Consider the following 20,724-nt stretch of genomic DNA (forward strand, 5'->3'; position numbering starts at 1 on the left):
GATTAGTCCTCTCACAACAGAGAACCCAGAGAGCTCCTTCACCATGTCTGCCATGTTTAGAACTCAGCAAAGAGACAATGTCCTTGTTCCAGGAAGTGAGCACTCACCAGATACTGAACTAGCCATCACTTTGACCTTGGGTTTATGAACCTCCTGAACTACGAGAAATAAACTTTTGTTCTGTATGAGCTACCCAGCCCCTGGCATTTTGTTGTAGCAGTACAAACAAATACACAATACCTATTATAAATTCATCCTCAAACATTTATTCCCCAGGGTCCAGATCTCCTTTAATCCAGGCCTGGTGACAAATGCCTATAATACTGGCACCTAGGAGGCTGAGGCAGAAGACTGAAAATTCCAGGTCAGTCTGGGTTATATGAGACCTGGTCTGAAAACAAGGAAGCAAACAAGCAAATAAACATATGTACCTGTATGCACAAAACCATCTGTGTACATGTGTAGGGACATGTTGTGTTCAAACACATCTGGAACTCTACCAACACTCTTTGGGACAAATGTCCCACATCCCTTGTCCTATCTGGTATGAGGTAGGCAGACATCCTGGATCTCCTTCATCTTATCCTAGTCACTCCATTACTCCACTGTCTTGCTGGGTGTCCTGTTGCTAGACCCTCATAGGTCCCCCCACCACCTGTGTTCTGTTTTCTTTCCTTTCTTGTTCTTTTCCTTCCTTCTTTTCTTTCTTTTTCTTTTTGTTCCTTCCTCCTTTTTCTTTTTGTTCCTTCTTTATTTTTCTTTTTGTTCCTTCGAGGACTAATTATTCTGCCTCTCTCTTTAGCATGGATTAAGGTGACCATATCTTCCTAGGTGTGTCCTTAGGCCAAGGAATGATCCTGCCCAACTGTAATCCTAGGCCTACATCCAGCCCAGAGATTCTGTTCTATTGTAAGGATTTTTTCCTACTCTAACACCTAGTCATATCAACTTTGTATGAATATGTATTGGAGGAGAATTTCTAGACAGAACAAAGATGCAATTGCCTGCTTCCATAAGGGTAGAACTACAAACCTATCAACCCCTTTGACAAGAAAAAGCCTCCAAGAAAAGCTGCTTTCTCTGGAGACTATAGAAATATATAAAGTCTGTCTGTAATATAAAGTGGCACAATGGATCCTTTATATGGACCCTGCATAGCCTACCTGGCCTGGAACTTGCTTTGTAGACCAGGCTGGCCTTGAACTCTGAGATCAGTCTGCCTCTGCCTCCATACCTGACCCTTACATTTTAATATATTTTCTGAGTATGTCTGTGTGCAGATGTGAGAAGATAACCTTGGGAGCTGATTCTCTCCTTCCACCATGTGGATCCCTGGGATCAAATTCAGATTGTCAGGCTTGGCAGAACCTTTACCTGCTGATCCATCTCATTGGCCCCTCATCTGAATTCCTTTGCTGAGAAGTACGTGGACTGTGGTTAGGAAAGTTAAGAGCAAGATAGCTATGGTAAACTCACCTCTGTATCATCAGGTCCTCTGGATGCCTTTTAAGCTTCTGGATTTCCTCCATCCCATCTTTTAGACAAATATAAACATTTAACATTTTTGTTATGGAAATCAGTGCCACCATTGTAATATCATAAGGATGTAGGAATATAATATTGGGCCAGGCATGGTAGCATATACCTTTAATCCCAGAACATAGCAGGCAGAGGTCTGTGCATTCAAGAACAGTCTGGTCTGCATAGTAATTTCCAGGTCAGCCAGGGCTATATAGTGTGACTTTAGATTGCAGCTACTTCTAAGGTCACAATTCCTGCAGCATCCCCACCTCCCATCCTCACCCTAATATACCACTTAGACACTGTCTATGAATCTCTGGATAGTAGACTTTCAGGTATCAGGATTTCTCACCTGAAGAAGTGAGTTTATATCAAAGTGGGTGTTGGTGGCCACACATTCTGTTCCCCATTTCCTTCTCTGCCTCTTGCTGGGATTCAGAGCCTGGCTGCAGGCTTGTGCTGTGCAACCATCTCAGTTCTCAGAGAGCTATAAAATGGTACCCTTGCTTCTGCCACATGGGCCCTTATTCCTCTCTTTAGAGGCCCCAGCCATGCTGTCCGTCTCTGGTGCTGGTGCCTGAACTCATCTCAGAGTCTCACCATGCTGTTGTCTGTCTATGACATTAACAACTCTTTAAATAAATTACTTATCCTCAACAGTCCATCTCAGTGTCCATCTTGAGTCCACATCCCAGATGTTTCAAAGAAAGTATTTTATTTCTATACCCCCAGACCAACCTCAAGCTTCCTACATTCTTTTCTTTATAGTAAACTGACTGATTAAGAACCCTCTGAAGAGAATGACATCTTTCAGAAAGTACCATCCAGTGTGGGACTCACACACATGAGGTGGGTCTGTCCTGACCACAGACCCATGGGTGCTGCCTAGGACAGGAACAAAGCTTTCCCTCTAGAAGCTCAGAGTCACCTCTCACAAGAGGAGAAAATTTCCCTTCTCACCAGGATGTCTGGTTTCACTTCCTCACCTGTAACTTCAGCATTGTCAACAGAGGAAGATGAACCAGCCCATTAATTAGAAAGGTACTTAAGTGTCATAAATTCTTTTTATCTCCTAGTGTTGCTATGTCCTGGTTCACAGTGATCATCCTCTACTCATCCTTTAGATTCCCTTATGCCCTGACTTGTCATTTCTCTTAAATATTTTTTAGAGGGAGACAATTAACCTGAAGTTTAATACCCCAGGTATACAATGATTCTCCCTCAGTTTTTTCACCAATACTTAAATATGGTTCAAATTGAATAGCCTTTATTGAAGGCTCCAGTTTTGTATAACATTGATATTTTTTTATTTTATAAGAAGATAAACAATATCTTTACAGGCTCTCATTGTTCAGAAAGCTCCTGCTGAATGAGGCCCTCAAGCCTCTAGATCTTGAAGTCATTGGCTGCAAAAGTTGATCTAGCTTAGAACATGAGATGCCTTGGTGAACTCCAAAGCTTACCTCAAAATGCCTAGCATTGATTATTTTTGTTCATTCTATTCTCCCAAACAACAAGCAGTTACATGCATTTCTAGGAAATACGGCTGTTGCTGGAGGGCTTCTTTCCAGGTTCCCCAAGCCCCACGGTCCCACAATCCACTTATAAAATAATCACTCAGATGCTTATATCACTTATAAACTGTATGGCCATGACAGGCTTCTTGCTAACTGTTCTTTTATCTTAAATTAACCCATTTTTATAAATCTATACCTTGCCACGTGGCTGGTGGCTTACCAGAATCTTTACATGCTGCTTGTCCTGGCAGTGGCTGCAGTGTCTCTCTGCTCAGCCTTCCACTTCCCAGAATTTTCCTCTCTCCTTGTCCCACCTACTTCCTGCCTGGCAACCTACTTCCTGCCTGGTCACGGGCCATCAGTGTTTTATTTATATAGAGCAATATCCACAGCACTTCCCCTTTTTTTCTTTTTTTTAAAAAAGGAAGGTTTTAACTTTAACATGGTAAAATTACATATAACAAAACAATTACCGAGCAAGAATTATAGTTACAATATTAAAGAAGATGTCCTATCTATCTTATATTTGTGAGTTTAAGGTTTTATATCTAACTTATCTTTTATCATAACTGAGGAAATTACAACTATCTAGTTTTCAACCACATCAAAGACCTGAGAAGGAACATAATGGTACCTGAGAAATGGTAGATGGATACAAGCAACTTTCAGGGATCTTGCAAAAGTAGACCAAGACAGCTGGCAGCCTGGACAGTCACCTAATGTTTCTCAGCATTGTTGGTGCATTCAAATTGGCTACAGGCCTAGAGTATCTGACAGACCATTTTCAGAAGCAGGATTTCTGAAAGACCATCTTACCCTGTCTTGGCAGAGTACAGTGGTCCCTTTCCTTGTGTCCCGCTTGTCCAGAAAGGACAGCATTATATTTGTACTGTCAGCCATCAAGGCAAGGGCAGTTCTTTGCCCAGTAGGCCATTTTGTGCCAAAAAGACAAACTTCCAAATGGAAATGTCTTAGAAGCTCAACATTTTCTCGGGATCAATTGGTGCAGCCAGGAGCAATTGTGTCTCACGTCAACAGAATTTTAAGTTATTTGAATGCCATATTCTCTAGGTCTATGAAGTGTTTGAAGATTACCTATCTATCTGAAATATATCTATGTATATCTAGAAGACTTAACTAACATGGCTACAGATATGATTATCATAGATGACTAATTATTAATCCATTTTTTAATTATCCATTACAATTTTAAATGAGTTACATAAACATAGTACCTCAAACAAGAATAGAAATATATATATATATAGTATAACAAAATTAACTTCAAGTTTGTATCAATAAACTAAAATTTATACCAATGTAAAACATTTTAAACATAAACTAAAATCTATACCAATGTAAAACATTTTAAGCAAGTTGTTCTTTAAAAGTAGGTTCATTAATCTACCCTTTTATCTTATCATCTCCATATCCTCCTATATATCTATATCATATCCCCTTTTCTTTTTTAGAAAGAGATCACATTTATAACCAACCTGTTTTAAATAAAAATATTGGTTTTTCTCTGTCCCACACCAGAGGGCTCTTCTGATTTGGGACACAAGAATCTCTTAACCATTTTTTTTTAAAGCAATATGTCTGGGTTTAGAGGGGGAGTGAGCCAATTCCACCTCTAAAGCCAGCTTGGTATATTTGGGAATTTGGGCGTAGCATCTCTTACTACTTCCTGCTGGAGGGGGGCGCTGTATCTTATGGGAACACAAAGAAAATTTTAGGCCTATGGGGTAGTCCGTGAGGCTGTATTGTGTGAACCAGTTGCCTTGAAACCGCTCTGGATGTTGGATCATCTGGGCCATGGTGTCATCGGAGACCTTTCAGGGGGTCTTGGCTGGTGAAACCTGATGTATCTTAATGTGGAACAAATCCACAGCCTCTGGCTTTCTGTGGAAACAAAAGCAGAACCTCTTTTCCAAAGCAACATATCCTTAAATCCAAATTTTGAAGTCAAGGTACCTTTAAAATATACATTTTGGCATAACTCAACAGCTTTTGCAATCAAATGTTTTTTTTCAGTTATGAATATCAAAAAGAACATAATCCAGATTCTCTGTGTGGTAGCCATCTTTATGTGGCTTATTTTTTATATTACCTTGAGCCTATTGCTTTAAACTGCACCATTCTAAGACTGAAACGGCACTGTGGCTGCTGACTCCGCCCACTTCAGCTTCCCAACATGGCAGTGGTACATTTTCCGCCGGCTCTGGGAGTCATCAAGTCTCAGAAATAGTGGGTCTAAGCTTTTATCAAAGCAGCGTGTAGCCCAGAAACCTTTTTTTTTTTTTTTTTTTTAAATAATAGTAAAAACTAAATGTACCACACAGCTTAATGTGTCGCTGGCAGACACCTCATTTCCACCATACTGCCGGTCAAATGCACACGCCAGGAACCCGCCAGTGTTCAAACCTGTGTTTTGCGGCATCTAGCTGCCCGTATGAGACATGAAGCAGGAACCTGGTTTTGGCTCTGTTTAGAATTGGTTATTAAATATTCTCAGGTTTAAGGTGGAAACTCGAGCCGTTGGGCGCCATTTGTTGCTGGAGGGCTTCTCTCCAGGTTCCCCAAGCCCCATAGTCCCACAATCCACTTATAAAATAATCACTCAGACGCTTATATCACTTATAAACTGTATGGCTGTGGCAGGCTTCTTGCTAACTGTTCTTTTATCTTAAATTAACCCATTTTTATAAATCTATACCTTGCCACGTGGCTGGTGGCTTACCAGAGTCTTTACATGCTGCTTGTCCTGGCAGTGGCTGCAGTGTCTCTCTGCTCAGCCTTCCACTTCCCAGAATTGTCCTCTCTCCTTGTCCCACCTACTTCCTGCCTGGCAACCTACTTCCTGCCTGGTCACGGGCGATCAGTGTTTTATTTATATAGAGCAATATCCACAGCATACGGCCGCCACTAATGGATTCCTAAGGCTCATTTCTCTTGTTCTATCCTTCACCCCCCTTTTTAGGATCTTGTCTTTCCCTCAGGAACTTTACTTTCATTGAAAAGCTACATCTAGCACTGTCCATATCTCTGAACTGCAGTTTACATAATGTTGATAAGCCTTTCAGCTATACTTCCATGAAAATAATGGGATTGCTGAAAGTATCCCTGGACAGCCCTTTCTTTATTGGGTCCATCTAGTGTCCCACTTTTCACAATGATTGGACCCCAATACAACACATGAACCCCAGTGTCTGTGTGCAGTGGCAGCAACAGTCATCCTAGCTGAGAATACTAGACTCTTATTCAAGGATCCTCATTTACCCCCATGCTCTTAATGCTGTGTCTACTCCCTTACAAGTAATTAAGACAAAATATCTATGGGCCAGCAGACCACCTGGGAACAAGTCGTGTGACCAACATTCCTCATGATCTTGTGTCACTGAACACTTTACATCTGTCTGTATACATCTAGCCCTTTTAGACTGAGATCCTCTTTCCCTCAGCATGATCACCTCACAGGTATAAAAATGGTTTGAAGCAACAAGAGGCTCTGGGATGCCTCTTCAAATATCCCAGATTGATTTCTCTGTGGTGATGCCTCTTAGAAGGCAGTTTTAGAAGACAGATTGTAATTGGCTATGCCACAGTTTCCCTCAGACACACTAAGAACACTAGAAAGTCAGCCTGTGCTAATGCAGCCAAAAGACCAGCTTTCCAGGCTGCTGCAGGGTTGTAAAAGGGATGCCCCCAGAGTAGCGGAATTTAGGAATAATTTTTTTTTCTATCTCAGGGTCTTAGAAACAGAATGAGACACACAAGCATACTGACGATCACTCTCTTTATTTCTTTCTCCATATCTGTCCCTCTCTTTGTTATACACAGCTAATATATATTCAACAGAATTTCTTCAGGCATTAAAAGTTTTATTAGAAGTTTACATTTCATTTCTAAAGTAAATGATAAGAAGCAGACTGTTCTGATAACACATGTGTAATAAATCTATCAGCTTCCTAATTAGTGTTTAGCTGCAGCTGTAAAAGAAGATCCCCTAGGTGGTGGCGGGGCATGCCTTTAATCCCAGCACTCGGGTGCAGAGCCAGGCAGATCTCTGTGAGTTCCAGGCCGGCCTGGGCTACAAAGTGAGTTCCAGAAAAGTTGCAAAGCTACACAGAGAAACCCTGTATCGAAAAACCAAATAAAAGAAAAGAAAGAAAGAAAAAGCAAAAGAGAGAATTTCATTTGCCAGGCAGAGGTGGGGCATGCCTTTAATCCATCACTCAGGAGGCAGAGATAGGTGGATCTCTGTGAGTTCGAGGCCAGCCTGGTCTACAGAGCGAGATCCAGGAAATGCCCAAAGCTACACAGAGAAACCCTGTCTCTAAAAAACCAAAAAAAAAAAAAAAAAAAAAAGAAGAAGAAGAAGAAGAAGAAGAAGAAGAAGAAGAAGAAGAAGAAGAAGAAGAAGAAGAAGAAGAAGAAGAAGATCCAGGTTTTTCTATCTGTTATCTACTAAGGAGATAGCCTATAAAGGGGGTTATAAAGTTAAACTATTGGAGAGTCTAGAAAATAAAGAAATTGTGCATTATATTCTATATCTCCAAGTGTAATAAACATTTTATACTAACATTTTGTGATTAACAATCATAAAAGTGTCGGTTTCTCTTGGACTTGGAGCTCCAAGATATTTAGAGTAGGAACAGGAGAAGACAGCTGAAGAAACAGGTCCCTAGTGCTGGGATAAAGTAAGAGTGGAGGATCATCTTTCAATTTCCAATTGGCCTAAGTGGCTTGGCTAGCACAGCAGAAGCTGTCAGTCTGTCAGGGAAGCTTGCTTTGTAGCTCATCAAATAGCCATAGCCATTGCAAACTGATATCCATGGCTGCAGGCAGTTTGGAAGTTAACTCTTTCCTTTCCTCTCCCAGTGATTTGTCCTGCTGGATGCTCTGACTAAAGGAGGCAGCTTAGCAGTGGGCCCTGGAAATCTGCTGGGAGAGCATAGCGAATTCTGTGGACCCTTTTTCACATGTTGGGGGACATGTGGAGTGATTTACAAGTAGGCACAGTGGGGAAAACCAAATAAGATTATAGTATTTTATTGTCTCTTTCTAGAACTGGAATGAAATTGCAACTGAGTTTTCCCTTTGGGGGGGGGGGGAAGGTGCGAGAGTTTCTGAGTAGGTTCTCTGTTCCCTGTCATACCCTGTAGCTGAGCCTGACCTACAAGGTCCAGGATAGTCAGAGTCAGAGACATCCTTTGTTTCTTTTTACTTTTTTCAGGGGCCCAGGCTGTTTGAAATGTATGGTTAAACGTTGCAGGGGGAGACGTTTAGGATTATGATACTCTGTTGCCTCCTCCTCCAAGTCAGTTTCCTCCTCAGAGGTTAATTATTCAGTATTCTTTCTGAGCTGTTTTCTCTGGGATCTGTTATTAAAGGATAAGCATTCTTTCTAGATTCTGAGTGAGGTGACAGTGGAGGTGTTCTCTCTTGCTTGGGGAGCAGTTGGTTCCAGATCTGGTTTGTGCACCAGTTCTTGACCATTTGCCTGTACATTCCAAATGGCAAATACCATAAAAGGCATGTCCATCCCTTCACTTTTTCATACACCATTTATCTTAATATCTATCCTATTGTCTACATCTAGGTTCCCCCAGTCTGGAAACCAGGGGCTGACTTTTTGTATGAAAGTCATTCAGCTGGCTCATACTAAATTTAATTCCTCTCTTCTATGTATACAGTGTTCTGTCTGCATGTATGCCTGCAGACCAGAAGAGGGTGCCAGATCTTGTTACAGATGGTTGTGAGCCACCATGTGGTTGCCGGGAATTGAACTCAGAACCTCTGGACTAGCAGCCAGATACTCTTAACCACTGTGTCGTCTCTCCAGCCCTAATTCCTCTCTTCTTAAGTGTGTGTTTAATAATCCCAATGAACAATTGCTGTTCTCTAGATTCCGTTTGACCCAATTTGAGGGAAAGACAGAGACAAAGGAAAAGACATAAGGAGTTGGGGAATTAGACTACTCGCCTGTCTTTTCTGGCTTTCCATGTCCAAGAGATCTGCAGAATCCTGACTGAGGGCTATCTGAGGCTGCTAAATAGGGAGTCGTCTCTCTTGATCACTCCCAGAAGGTGCCAATGGGACTACCTCTTCTCCCATGGATAGTCTTCTGATTATCCTTTTACTGGTCCCTGGTTATAGAGCCAGATAAAGCAGACTGAAAGACTGTCTTTCAAGGCTGCTCTGGGGTTGTAAAAGGAATGCTACAGAGTAGCAGGACTTAGGAATAATTTTTTTTTTTTAATCTAAGGCACTTAGAAACAGAATGAGACACACACGTGTACTGACGGCCACTCTCTATTTCTCCCTTTTTATGCTACTAAGAAATATTACCCTTACTAGAACTTCTATGCTGGCAAAAGGAAACATGAACACTATTAAAATTACTCCAAATAATGAGTATGGAACTTGCCAAGAACTACACATTCTTAACTTTAGCTGGTACTCCATGTACTAACAGATGTTACCATAAATGCTCCATTACAGGTTATTTACTTTCCTACTTAGATTGCTACAGTAAAGAAGCTAAAACTGCTGGGTAGTGGTGGTGCATGCCTTTAATCCCAGCTCTCGGGAGGCAGAGGCAGGTGGATCTCTGAGTTTGAGGCTAGCCTGGTTTACAGAGTGAGTTCGAGGGCAGCCAGAGCTACAGAGAGAAACTCTTTTTTTTTTTTTTTTTTTTTAAGAAACTCTATCTTGAAAAACCAAAAAAAAAAAAAATTAAAACTATATGCATAGCAAATTAGAGAGGCTTGGCAGATACTAAAGATGCAGCCTCAAATGTACCCATTCTTTTCGTATCCAATTCCTAATTCTATATCTCTGACTAATACTATTATTGTCTCACAGTCTAAAAAGGATAAATGTTTGCAAGTCTGGCCAAATGGACTTCCTGTGACCTTTAACACTTTGGCTTGCACATATCTTCTATAAAATAGGATGTATGTGTTCCTCATAGTTAAGGGACTAAAAACATTTGGCTTTCCCCTGAGGTTCCTACATCAGAAAGACTTTATGTAGTAACACTAAACCACCCAACTGACATCAGACGAAAGAAAAACATTCTCCTTGATTCATATGAATCAAAGCAAATGAGATCAGGACAATTGGAGGGCCAGCCCTACAAGTGACTTTAGATTGCCAGGCTGGTTTTCAAGCCCCAGAGGCAGACAGCACCATAATGTAAAGAGTCATGGATCAGGATCCATCTACTCCCCTCTCATACTGTTCTTTGTAAAATCCTCCTAAAGATAAAGCTATTGCTTTATTGTTATCATTATGATGAGCATGTTGATTAGAGAGCTCCTCCCTAAGAATATACAGTTTCTTGAATGTAGCTCCCTAAGTTTTCCCTTGATTCTTCTCATCTTTTCCATCATATCATCCATAGCCTCTCCATCTCCACTCATCTCATCATTAATCTTCCTGTTGGGTACAGCCTGTAGGAAGTTAAGAGCAAGTCAATGAGCCTATCCTCTTCTCTTGTTTCCCGTAGGTTGGTGGCCATCACCTCTTCCCAAAGTGCAGTCAATCTTTTGCCCATTTTACAGTGGCTGCTCCATTCCTTTCTTTTCCTGGGCTTATCCCTTCCCAATTCTCTCTGCAACACAAGGTGCCAGCAGACATGCTTTACTCACCCAGGCCATGCCAGCCTGCCATGTACAGGGCAGCAGGGAGCTGGTGGCCAGATGCTATGCAGCTCTGCAGCCTCATGCTGGTTATTTTACATAAAGGAAGTTAGCAGCTGATGTTGAACAAGACTTTACTCTTCTCTCCCCTAGCCTGCCTAATGTCCCCAATCACCAAAGTAGAAAATAATTACCTCTGTTCCTCTCCCTTTGTTTTATTAAGAGACTCCTATGGCAAGAAGCCTGTCAGCATCCTGGACAGACTTTTGCCACATACCATCATCATCTATTTTAGTCCCATCCAATGCTCCAAAACAAAATAATTTTCAAACCATTTACAAGCTTGTCTGTTCTCTGGGCCCAACAGGCAATTACATGCTCTCCAAGCACATTGACTTCCTCTAAGAAACATTCACTATTCCCTGACATTCTGCAAGCCCCTACCCCTTAGCCTCTTGAATGATGGAAATAAGTCATGTGCCTCCAAGACCAGCAAAAACCAAATAGCGTTTGAAGCTGGATGGAACCCATAAAATTACTTAGCTATTTTCATGAGGTGTATGATATCAAATATACTTTTATGCCTCTCAGATTTACTTGCCATATTTACTGTGGTGTGCTTGACGGTGAGTTAATCTGTTGACACCTTAATCTAAATCAAGACTGTGAAAAACTAACCAGGAGTTACTACATTCTTCACCACAACTACTTACTTGCAGAATGTAAGGGCAGTCTCACTTTTTAAAAGTCTTTTTTATAGTCAAAGTATGAAGGGACTGAAGAGATGGTTCCATGGTTAAGAGTGCTTCCTGATCTTGTAGATGACCCCAGGTCAGTATCTAGCACCCCGATCACAAACACCTGCGATTCCAGTTCTAGGGAATTTGACTTCCTCTTCTGACTTCCATGACATCCTCACACACATGGCCTACATTCGCACATATTCACACGCACATGCCATGAGTAAATCTTTTTTTTTTTAATGTCAGTGTCACGTAGGGTAAGCTGGACTTAAACTCATGTCAAACCTCTTGCCCCAGCACAGTCTCCTAAGTGCTGGAATTACAGATGTCAGTCACCATGCGCAGCTTTTAACACGGTAAATATAATGGGAATTAACCTACATAAAACTTTGAGGTACTTAATAATGTATAAGCACAAATAAGAGACCCTGAAACCAAAACATTCAGAATCTCAATACACCTCCTGACAGGACTCAAAGAGCTCCAATTACAGGAGGAAGGGGTCTCCATGAGTCCCTGGTCTGAGGTTTTGCTTTCAAGATGTTTGAGGCAGGGAAGCCATAGGATGGGAATTCCCTCATGTCCCGGAATTCCGTACTGTAGCCTTCAACCCATGTCAGCTGTCCCTTGTGTCCATCTGGACACGTGTTCTCACTCCCACTACACGTGGGAAATTTGGAGAAAACCACTCACAGTCACTGTGGTCTCTCGCCACAAACCACGCCGCTATAAACTCCACAGAGAGGAACAAGGCCTCAATCCCTTCAGTTTTCCTGGACACCAATGATGGGTTCTGCAGCACAGAGTCCCACTCTCCTGCTGCTCTCAGTACTCTTGGCTCTGACACAGACCAAGAAGACCCATAGTGGCGCTGGTGAGTGTGGATCAGGAAGGAAACAGCCACTGGTGGGAGGAGCTAGGGCGCCCAGTCCCGGCAGCAACCCAAATGCTGTTTCTCATCTAGACTCTCCCACTCCCTTCTCCTCATGCGTCCCTCCGGAGCCCTGCGCTCTGACCCCTTCCCGGCCACAGCACTTGCCCAGGGTCCCGGGAGGAAGAGGGTCTGGGTCTCACTGAGCACCGCCCCCAGGGTCGCACTCCCTGAGCTATTCCGTAACGACGGCTGCTTCTCGAATGGGTCTCCGAGATCCCCAAGTGTTCATCGTTGCCTTTGTGGAGAACACGCAAATCCTGAGCTTCGACAGTGAGGTGGCTAAGGTTGAGCAGCGCGTGCCTTGGGCGAATCAGATGGGGCATAATTATTGGGAGTGGGAGAGAGAGGGTATGGAACATTATTCACACACAGCCCGAGAAAACCTGAGATTTGCGATCCGGATCTATAACCAGAGTGATGACGGTGAGTGACCCCCACATATCCCCACATATCCCCACTGGCTAGAGTCGCCCTGGGTCCCAGTTCCTAGGTTTGATCCCAGGCTGCGGGGCCCAGAGAGACCCTGGACACGGGAGAGTATCAAACTGAGACCCGGTTTCCGGCTCAGTTTAGGTGGAAACTCTGTGGGTGGGCTGGGTCCTGTGGATAGGGCTGACTTTGGGGGCGGCGGCAGGCTCTCATACCTTCCAGTGTTTCATTGGTTGTGACGTGAGTCCAGACCGACTCTTGCTACGTGGGCACTATAGACATGCCTTTGATGGCCGTGATTACATCAGCCTGAACGAGGACCTGAGAACTTGGACTGTGGCTGACAAGACGGCTCAGATCACCCAACAACAGTGGGAAGCAAAAAATGTAGCAGAGAAGTGGAAGATTTTCTTGGAGAGTTGGTGCGTTGCTTGGCTACTCAAGCACTTGGAAGTAGGGAAGGAGACTCTGCAGCGCTCAGGTAAGAGGGACTGAGAAGCAATTCCTCCATCTGCACTCAGAGTAGCGTGCACACACACCTCAAGAAGGGAGGAAAATGGGATCAGTTGAAATACTGTAGCTCTCTCTTGTATAGGGAGGGAGAAGAGTGCTCCTGGTTTTCCTGACCAACATCAGAGAGTGGCTCTCCCAGAACTGGCCCTTCTCTCAGGACAGTCTAGGGTGTCTTGGGATAATAGGAAAGGAGATCCCTGAAATAACCAGCAGCAGCCCCATTCAGTCTGCAGCCCATTGTGAACTATGGCATCCCAGAGGCTGAATTCTCTGCCTACACCCAGTGTCTCTGGAGGTCTGACTCAAGTGATGGTGAGTCGCTCATCCCTCCACCCAAGTCAGGACCAGAAATCCTGTTCTCTTGGTGGGAAACTTGGGAATCTTTCTTTTCTAAGGAATAGATTATACTAGTGCCTGAGTGTAGACAGCTTGTGTGGGGTTTGCACAACCCTCCCTCCTCCCCCACATCTTGATTCTCTTGTACATTGCAGGATATGAACATGAATACCGCTTAAGTCCCCAGAAAAAAATTATAAAATACTTGAATTTTCCAACTCTTTTCCACAGACCCTCCAGAGGCACATTTAACCCATCACCCCAGACCTGAAGGTGATGTCACCTTAAGGTGCTGGGCTCTCGGATTCTACCCAGCTGAGATAACCCTGACCTGGAAGAGGGATGGGGAAGACCAGACCCAGGACATGGAGCTGGTGAACACCAGGCCTTCAGGAGATGGAACCTTCCAGAAGTGGGCAGCTGTGGTGGTGCCTTCTGGAGAGGAGCAGAGATACACATGCCATGTGCAGCATCAGGGGCTGCCTGAGCCCCTCACCCTGAGATGGGGTAAGGAGGGGTGAGAGCACAGAGCCTGTTATCAGGAAGACAGGTGACCTTCTGGAGACCCTGAGTGGGATCAGTGCTGAGCTGGGGGTTAGGGCCCCTCAACTCTACTCTGTCTTCCCAGAGCCACCACCTCCTTGGCCCACAATTGGAATGACTGTTGGAGTGGTTCTCCTTGGAGTTGTGGTCACTGGAGCTGTGGCTGCCCTTGTGATGATGAGGAAGAAAAGTTCAGGTAGGGAAGGGATTGGTGTCTGAGGATTTTCCATGAGTTGAAGCCCTAGATGGAAATGTGTTAATGTCCTGTTTTGTTACTATGAGACACACCTATGTGTGAGTGCTCACCTAACCTGGGACTCAGTGAATGAACTAGCAGACTAGTTTTTTGTTTTACTTAGCTTTTTTTTTTTTTTTAAGACAAAGTATCTTTACATAGCCCTGGCTGTCCTGGAACCCACTATGCAGACCAGGCTAGCCTCAGACTCAGAGATCCACTTGCCTCTGTCTCCCAAGTGCTAGGATTAAAGTTGTGTGCTACCTTATACAGTTGTGCTAATACTTTTCAAAGTATGGGCTATGGAGGTACTCTAGAGCATCATTTTCCTGGATCACTGGCAGTCTTTTTATGTCCTATGATGTAGTTATTCAGGTAACTTTTCCAGGAATCTACAATCATCATTGTATTTCTACCTTTTATCATCTTGTCCCAGCTCTTGAACTCTCCTTACACATTAAGGAAACAACTAGTAAGTGTACAGAAAGGAGACAGAGAGCAAGTCCCTCTGTCACTTTCCTAACATTCCTGCAGCTGGGCACCACATGGTAGTCCTCGGCTCCACCAGCTGAGTGACCACATGCTGCACCTTGACTCAGCACATGGAGATAAGGAAAACCTGGAACTGCATAAGTGAATTTGGCTGGGGTGACATTGGCACATCCAGTTCCCATGAGTGGCAGGAAATCTGTCCCACAGAGACCAGATCCTGGGTGTCAGTGATTCCTGTGCTCAGTGGATCCTTGTGGGACGTGGTATTGATGGGCTTGTCAGTTCTGTTCCCAGCTATGAAGCCTCATATTTGGTTCATGGCTTTTTCCAAAACAAAATAATCAACAACCCTCCAATATCTTTATTAAATTCCTTTGTTTTTAAATGATAAGAATCTGGATTCCATTATTTATACCTAAAAGTAAGAAATCAGCCCAGGGAATTTTCAGATAGCAGCCAGTCAGAGACTCTATGTAATTATTTATTTTCTATCTGTATTTTCTTACTGTATTTTTTATCTGAGGCTACACCTCATGGGAGAGAAAACAATACCTATCTGTCAACATGACAGCTCAGGACTGATAATGTATATTCTCCCTTCTCTTTCTCAACCCCTCCCCAAAGTGGAATGCCTACATAACACCCTTTTCCATCATGGATGTTGTTCTCACCACTAACATCAGTAACCATAAATCTTGTTCCAAAATACTCAGGACTCTTTCCAGATCCCTCATTTATATTGCTCAGAATGTAGCCCAGGACTCACACTTCCCTTTTCTGTTTCTCTGTTAACAGCATCTCACACTGTGTCCCAGGCTGGCTTGGGAATCACTATGTAGCTGTGATGGTTAAACTTCATTGCCAACTTGACTGGATTAGAATCTCCTAGGAGATTCAGTTCTGGTCACATCTGTAAGAGTGTTTCCAGAGATTAATTAAGGATGGAAGACCAACCCTGGGGCCCAAGGATAAAATGAAGAACAGGACAAAGCCAGATGTGAGGATGCCTCCATGATGCTTCCTGATCTACAGAAGTTGGAGGAATCCCAGCCACATGCCCCTGCTGCCATTTACTCCATCACACCTTGTGCTGAGATTGACTGAACCTTCTGAAATCATGAATCAGAATAAATCTTTCTTCCTTTAAGTTGCTTCTGCTGGATATTTTGTCACACAATTTTAAAAAAGTTAATAATAAAAATCTGTATGGCTTTGAAATACCTGCAATCCTCTTTCCCCAGTCTGGAGAGTTAGAATTACATATATGAACCACCATACCTGGCAGCAGGAATTATTATTATTTTTTTTTGGTTTTATTATTATTATTATTATTATTATTATTATTATTATTATTTTATAACACCATTCAGTTCAACATAATAGCCACAGAATCCCCTGTTCTCCCCCTCTCGCCCACCCCTCCCCCCAGCCCACCCCCCATTCCCACCTCCTCCAGATCAAGGTCTCCCCGGAGGACCGGGGTTGACCTGGTAGACTCAGTCCAGGCAGGTCCATTCCCCCCTCCCAGACCGAGCCAAGTGTCCCTGCATAAGTCCCAGGATTCAAACAGCCAACTCATGCAACGAGCCCAGGACCTGGCACCAATGCACAGCTGCCTCCCAAACAGATCAAGCCAAATGGCTGTCTCACCCGTTCAGGTGGCCTGATCCAGTTGGGGGCCCCTCAGCCTTTGGTTCATAGATCCGGCAGCAGGAATTATTTATGTAATGTGCCACAAGTGAGGCTGATGGATCTAGTAGGCCCAGGAGCTCCTTGTCCACATTCCTTGCAGCTCCATGATCTGAATAACAGCTGCCTCTGCACCACTTGTTATAAATACAGAGATTCTTGTGTCTTCACAGATTCCCCAAGCCTTTTGTTTTGTTTCTGTTTGTGGGGTTTGTTTCATTTTGTTTGTTTGTTTGTTTGTTGAAACAGTCTCACTATGTAGCCTTGACTGGCCTGGAACTAGCTGTACATGCAGACCATGCTGGCCTTGAACTCAGAGAGATCCTATGAGAGGAGGCATCTGTCTCTGCCCAGAGTGCTGGGATTAAAAGCCTGTGTCATCAAGCCTGACTTTTTCTGAATCTTGCTGAGATGTCCAGAGGATTCCTGTGCACAGGAAAGTCTGGGACTCCCTGGTCTACCAGCCTTCTAGACACATGCCCAGAGCTGCACAGTCTGTGTTCAAGGTGTATTCTCTAATGAGATCACTGAGCACTGGAGGGGCCGGGATCAGTCCTGTTCTCTTTCTCATCTACAATTGATAATCCTTTTGATGATTTTATTCACTTCCAAGGTTTTAAATGCCATTTAAGACCACCTCCAAAAAGTCAGGCAGTGGGGGACACATACCAGCACTCGGGAGGCAGAGCCAGGCAGATCTCTGTAAGTTCGAGGCCAGCCTGGTCTACAGAGCGAGAGCCAGGACAGGTACCAGAACTACACAGAGAAACCCTGTCTCGGGGAAAAAAAAAAAAAAAGACCATCTCCCAAATAAATTTCTCCAGCCCAGACAAGTCTAATCTGCAGGCTCATCTGTCCCCTGTCATTCTGGTTGACTTATGTGTGATTCCCTGTCTGCGAACTGCAAATCTATTTTGCTACTTGTACAGTCCTAAATTTTTGTTATCGTCTTTACTTCATTTTGTAGTCCAGATTTAATCCAGTGGGAAATATTGTGATGTTCATATTTTAAATGAATTTAAAATTCAATTTGTTTGCACTGTTTTCCCTGCTCACACCTTAAGGAAAAGCAACCTGTGTCCCTTGCCTAAACTACTGAATGAATTTCCAATTATTTCCTCCATTGTCTTGCTTGATTCCCACAAATTCATCCAGTTATCAACCAGAGTGATCCTTTATTTGTTTGTTTGTTTGTTTTCGAAACACAGTCTATGGCGCTGAACTTGTAGTCTCCTGTGTCTGCTTCCCAGTTCCTGGGCCTCTAGTTATGCACCACAGCATCTGGCTCCTGGTTTTGCTGTCTTTGAATTATTTATATATTGTAGACATTAATCCTCTTTTAGATTATAACTGGTAAAGATTTTCTCCCATTTCTTAGATTATCTTTTCACTCACTAATTGTTTCTTTGCTGGGTAGAAGCTTTTTAATTTCATGCAATACAGTTTGTCAACTCTTGCTATTATTTCTTGAACCTTTAATCCTTTCTCAAAAGACCTGGTCTATGCATATATCAAAAGGGTTTTTCTCTAGAGGAATTTAGAGTTTCACATTACATTTAAGGTCTTTGAGATTATTTTTCTACAGGGTGAGAGATGGGGATGTAGTTTTCTTCTTCTACATGGGAATATCAAGTTTTCCCAATAACATTTGTTGAATAGGTTTGTCTTTTCCCCTCAATGTATGTATTAGGCATTGTGATTGAATAAAATAACTAATGTAAGGGTTTTTTTGGTGATCAAAGGGTCAAGGAATGCCATAATAATCACACCATGCATCAGACCTCATACAAGGGATTTACTTGGAGGGGGTTCAAAAGCCTGCCTCTGCATGAGGATGAGAGAGAGGGAAGTAGGTGGGGAGGAAGAGAGGAAAGGGGAGACAGGGATAGGGGAGGGAGGAAGAGAGAGGAGTGATGGCTTGGACTTTATAGGGGTTATGGGGCATGAGCATTTGGGACCATGGCACGGTGGAAATGTGTCCCATTGTGATGACAGTGATGCTTGTGCTGAGCTTTTGAAGGCTGGGTGGGGGATGAGGGAGCACCTGGTTATGGAATGTGGATGGTTCTTACAGTGCAGCTATAGATTACATCTGAGTCCTCTACTCTATTCCATTGATCTGTGTATTTCTGTGCCTGTACCACGCTTGTTATTTTGAGATTTGTTTCAGGACTACAGCCACATTTGCAGTATTAATTTTGCCTATTCATGAGCATAGGAGGCCTTTCTATAGTTCCTTCCTTCCTTCCTTCCTTCCTTCCTTCCTTCCTTCCTTCCTTCCTTCCTTCCTTCCTTCCTTCCTTTTTTCTTTCTTTCCATGTTTCTCTCTTTCTTTCTTTCATTATTGTTGTTGTTTGGTTAGTTTTGGTTTTTGAGACAAGGTCTTACTATATAAACCAGGCTGGCACCAAAGTTGCAGCAACCCTCATTCTTCTGCTGAGTGTTGGGTTGCAGAGGTAAGCCATCATGCCCAGCCTTATTTAGTGTTTTAATCTTTATTGTAGATGTCTTTACCTCCTTGCATATATTCCTAGGTATTTAGTTGTTTAATTTTGTTTTTGAAGCAATTATGGGTGGGGTTCTTTTCCTGATATTTATCACCATGTTAGTTGTTGTTATATTGAAAAGCTGCTGGCTATTATATGGGCTTTATATCCTGCTGCTTTTCTGAAATTGTGTTTGATATCAAACATAGGATCACATCACTTACAAATAAAGATCATTTAACTTCTTGCTTTTCGTCTTGTTTCCATTTTCTTTCTTTCTCTTGCTTTATTGCTCTTAAGACATCAAGAACTACATTAAATAGGAGTGGAGAAAATAAACACCCTTTGTCTCATCTTAATTTTAGAGGAAATACTGTTTCCCTCATTTAGTATAATGCTGGATAGAATTTTCTTATATAGAGCATTTATTATGTTGAAATACATTACTTTTATTCCTAGTTTCTTCAGGGTTTCAGTTTATCACAAAAGATGGTGAACTTTGTCAAAGACCTTCTCTGCATACATTGAGGTGACCCTGTGATTTCTGTCCTTGCATCTATGTGCCATATCACATTTATTGACCGAATATGTTGAGCCATCCTTGTATCATCCCTGGAATGATCTCAATTTGGTCATGGTATATGACATTTTAATGTGCTGTTGACTTTTGCTTGCAAGTATTGTATTGAAAATGTTCACATCCAAGTTCATCAAAGAAATTGGCCTATACTTGTCTGTTTTGTGTCTTTACTCAGTTCTGATATGAGGATAATGGTTATCTTATAAAATGCTTTTGGTAGTATTGTTTCCCTTTCTATTTTATGAGGTGATTTGAGATACATTGATGTTAGTTCTTCTTTAGAGATAGAGTTCAACAGTGAGTCTATATATTCTTGTATTTTTACATGGTTCTTATTTTTAGCATTATCAGGTATGAAATTGCCCCATAGTCATTGCTTACATTTATACTAAATTGAGTCCTGTAACTATTCATCCCTCTATGAAACAAAGGCTACATAATCTAAGGCAATATGAAAAATCATTAGATCAGCAAGAGGACTGACTCCCACAAGTTGTCTTCTAACCTTCAGATATGTGCTGCACGTGTACAGGTGCATGCATACATGCAAACACACACACACACAATTTGAATGTTTGGCTTTTATTGTAGACTGTGTAAAAAGGATTAGGAGGCATGGCTTTGTAGGAGGAGGTGTGTCACTGGAGGTGAGCTTTGAGATTTCAAAGCGCATACCCTCCAGTTAGCTTGCTCCCTTCCTTTTATAAGTTGCCTTGGTCATGGTGTCTTGCCACAGCAATAGAACAGTACTCCTTCCCAACAAGTACCCCACCTACTGTCAGGAGCCATGAGTTCTGGAGTGCAATTGCCAAGCCATATCCTCCAGTTTGGCATTTTACAGAGCTCCCCACCTTCCAGCCCTGACAATCTTTGGCATGTTGTTAACTAAGCCTCAGAGAGAGTGATGCAGATGTCCTGTTAGGACCTAATGTTCAACAGACACTTATGTGCAACATTTTGATCAATTAGGCTCTGCACTAAGTGTAAAAACAAGCTTCTCTGACCAAGGGTAAGAGTAGCAATAATCTGTGGGCATCCACAGATTATTTAGAATATTTAG

General features: G+C 42.7%; 1 protein-coding gene and 1 pseudogene across 1 annotated transcript; one reads left to right on the forward strand and one right to left on the reverse strand.

Moving 5' to 3' along the window:
- Nucleotides 1–10,253: 10,253 nt before the first annotated feature.
- LOC102905032 (protein BEX3-like) lies at nt 10,254–10,618 on the reverse strand (annotated as a pseudogene).
- Nucleotides 10,619–12,363: 1,745 nt separating this feature from the next.
- Nucleotides 12,364–16,092, forward strand: LOC102905350 (putative HLA class I histocompatibility antigen, alpha chain H). Its single transcript, XM_042266480.2, has 5 exons — nt 12,364–12,784; nt 12,996–13,271; nt 13,871–14,146; nt 14,268–14,378; nt 15,705–16,092. Exons 1-5 carry the CDS (start codon nt 12,562–12,564, stop codon nt 15,746–15,748), a joined length of 930 nt encoding a protein of 309 aa, XP_042122414.2. The 5' UTR covers nt 12,364–12,561; the 3' UTR covers nt 15,749–16,092.
- Nucleotides 16,093–20,724: the final 4,632 nt, after the last annotated feature.

Source organism: Peromyscus maniculatus, chromosome 21 (assembly GCF_049852395.1).
Source record: "Peromyscus maniculatus bairdii isolate BWxNUB_F1_BW_parent chromosome 21, HU_Pman_BW_mat_3.1, whole genome shotgun sequence".
Lineage (NCBI taxonomy): Eukaryota > Metazoa > Chordata > Mammalia > Rodentia > Cricetidae > Peromyscus > Peromyscus maniculatus.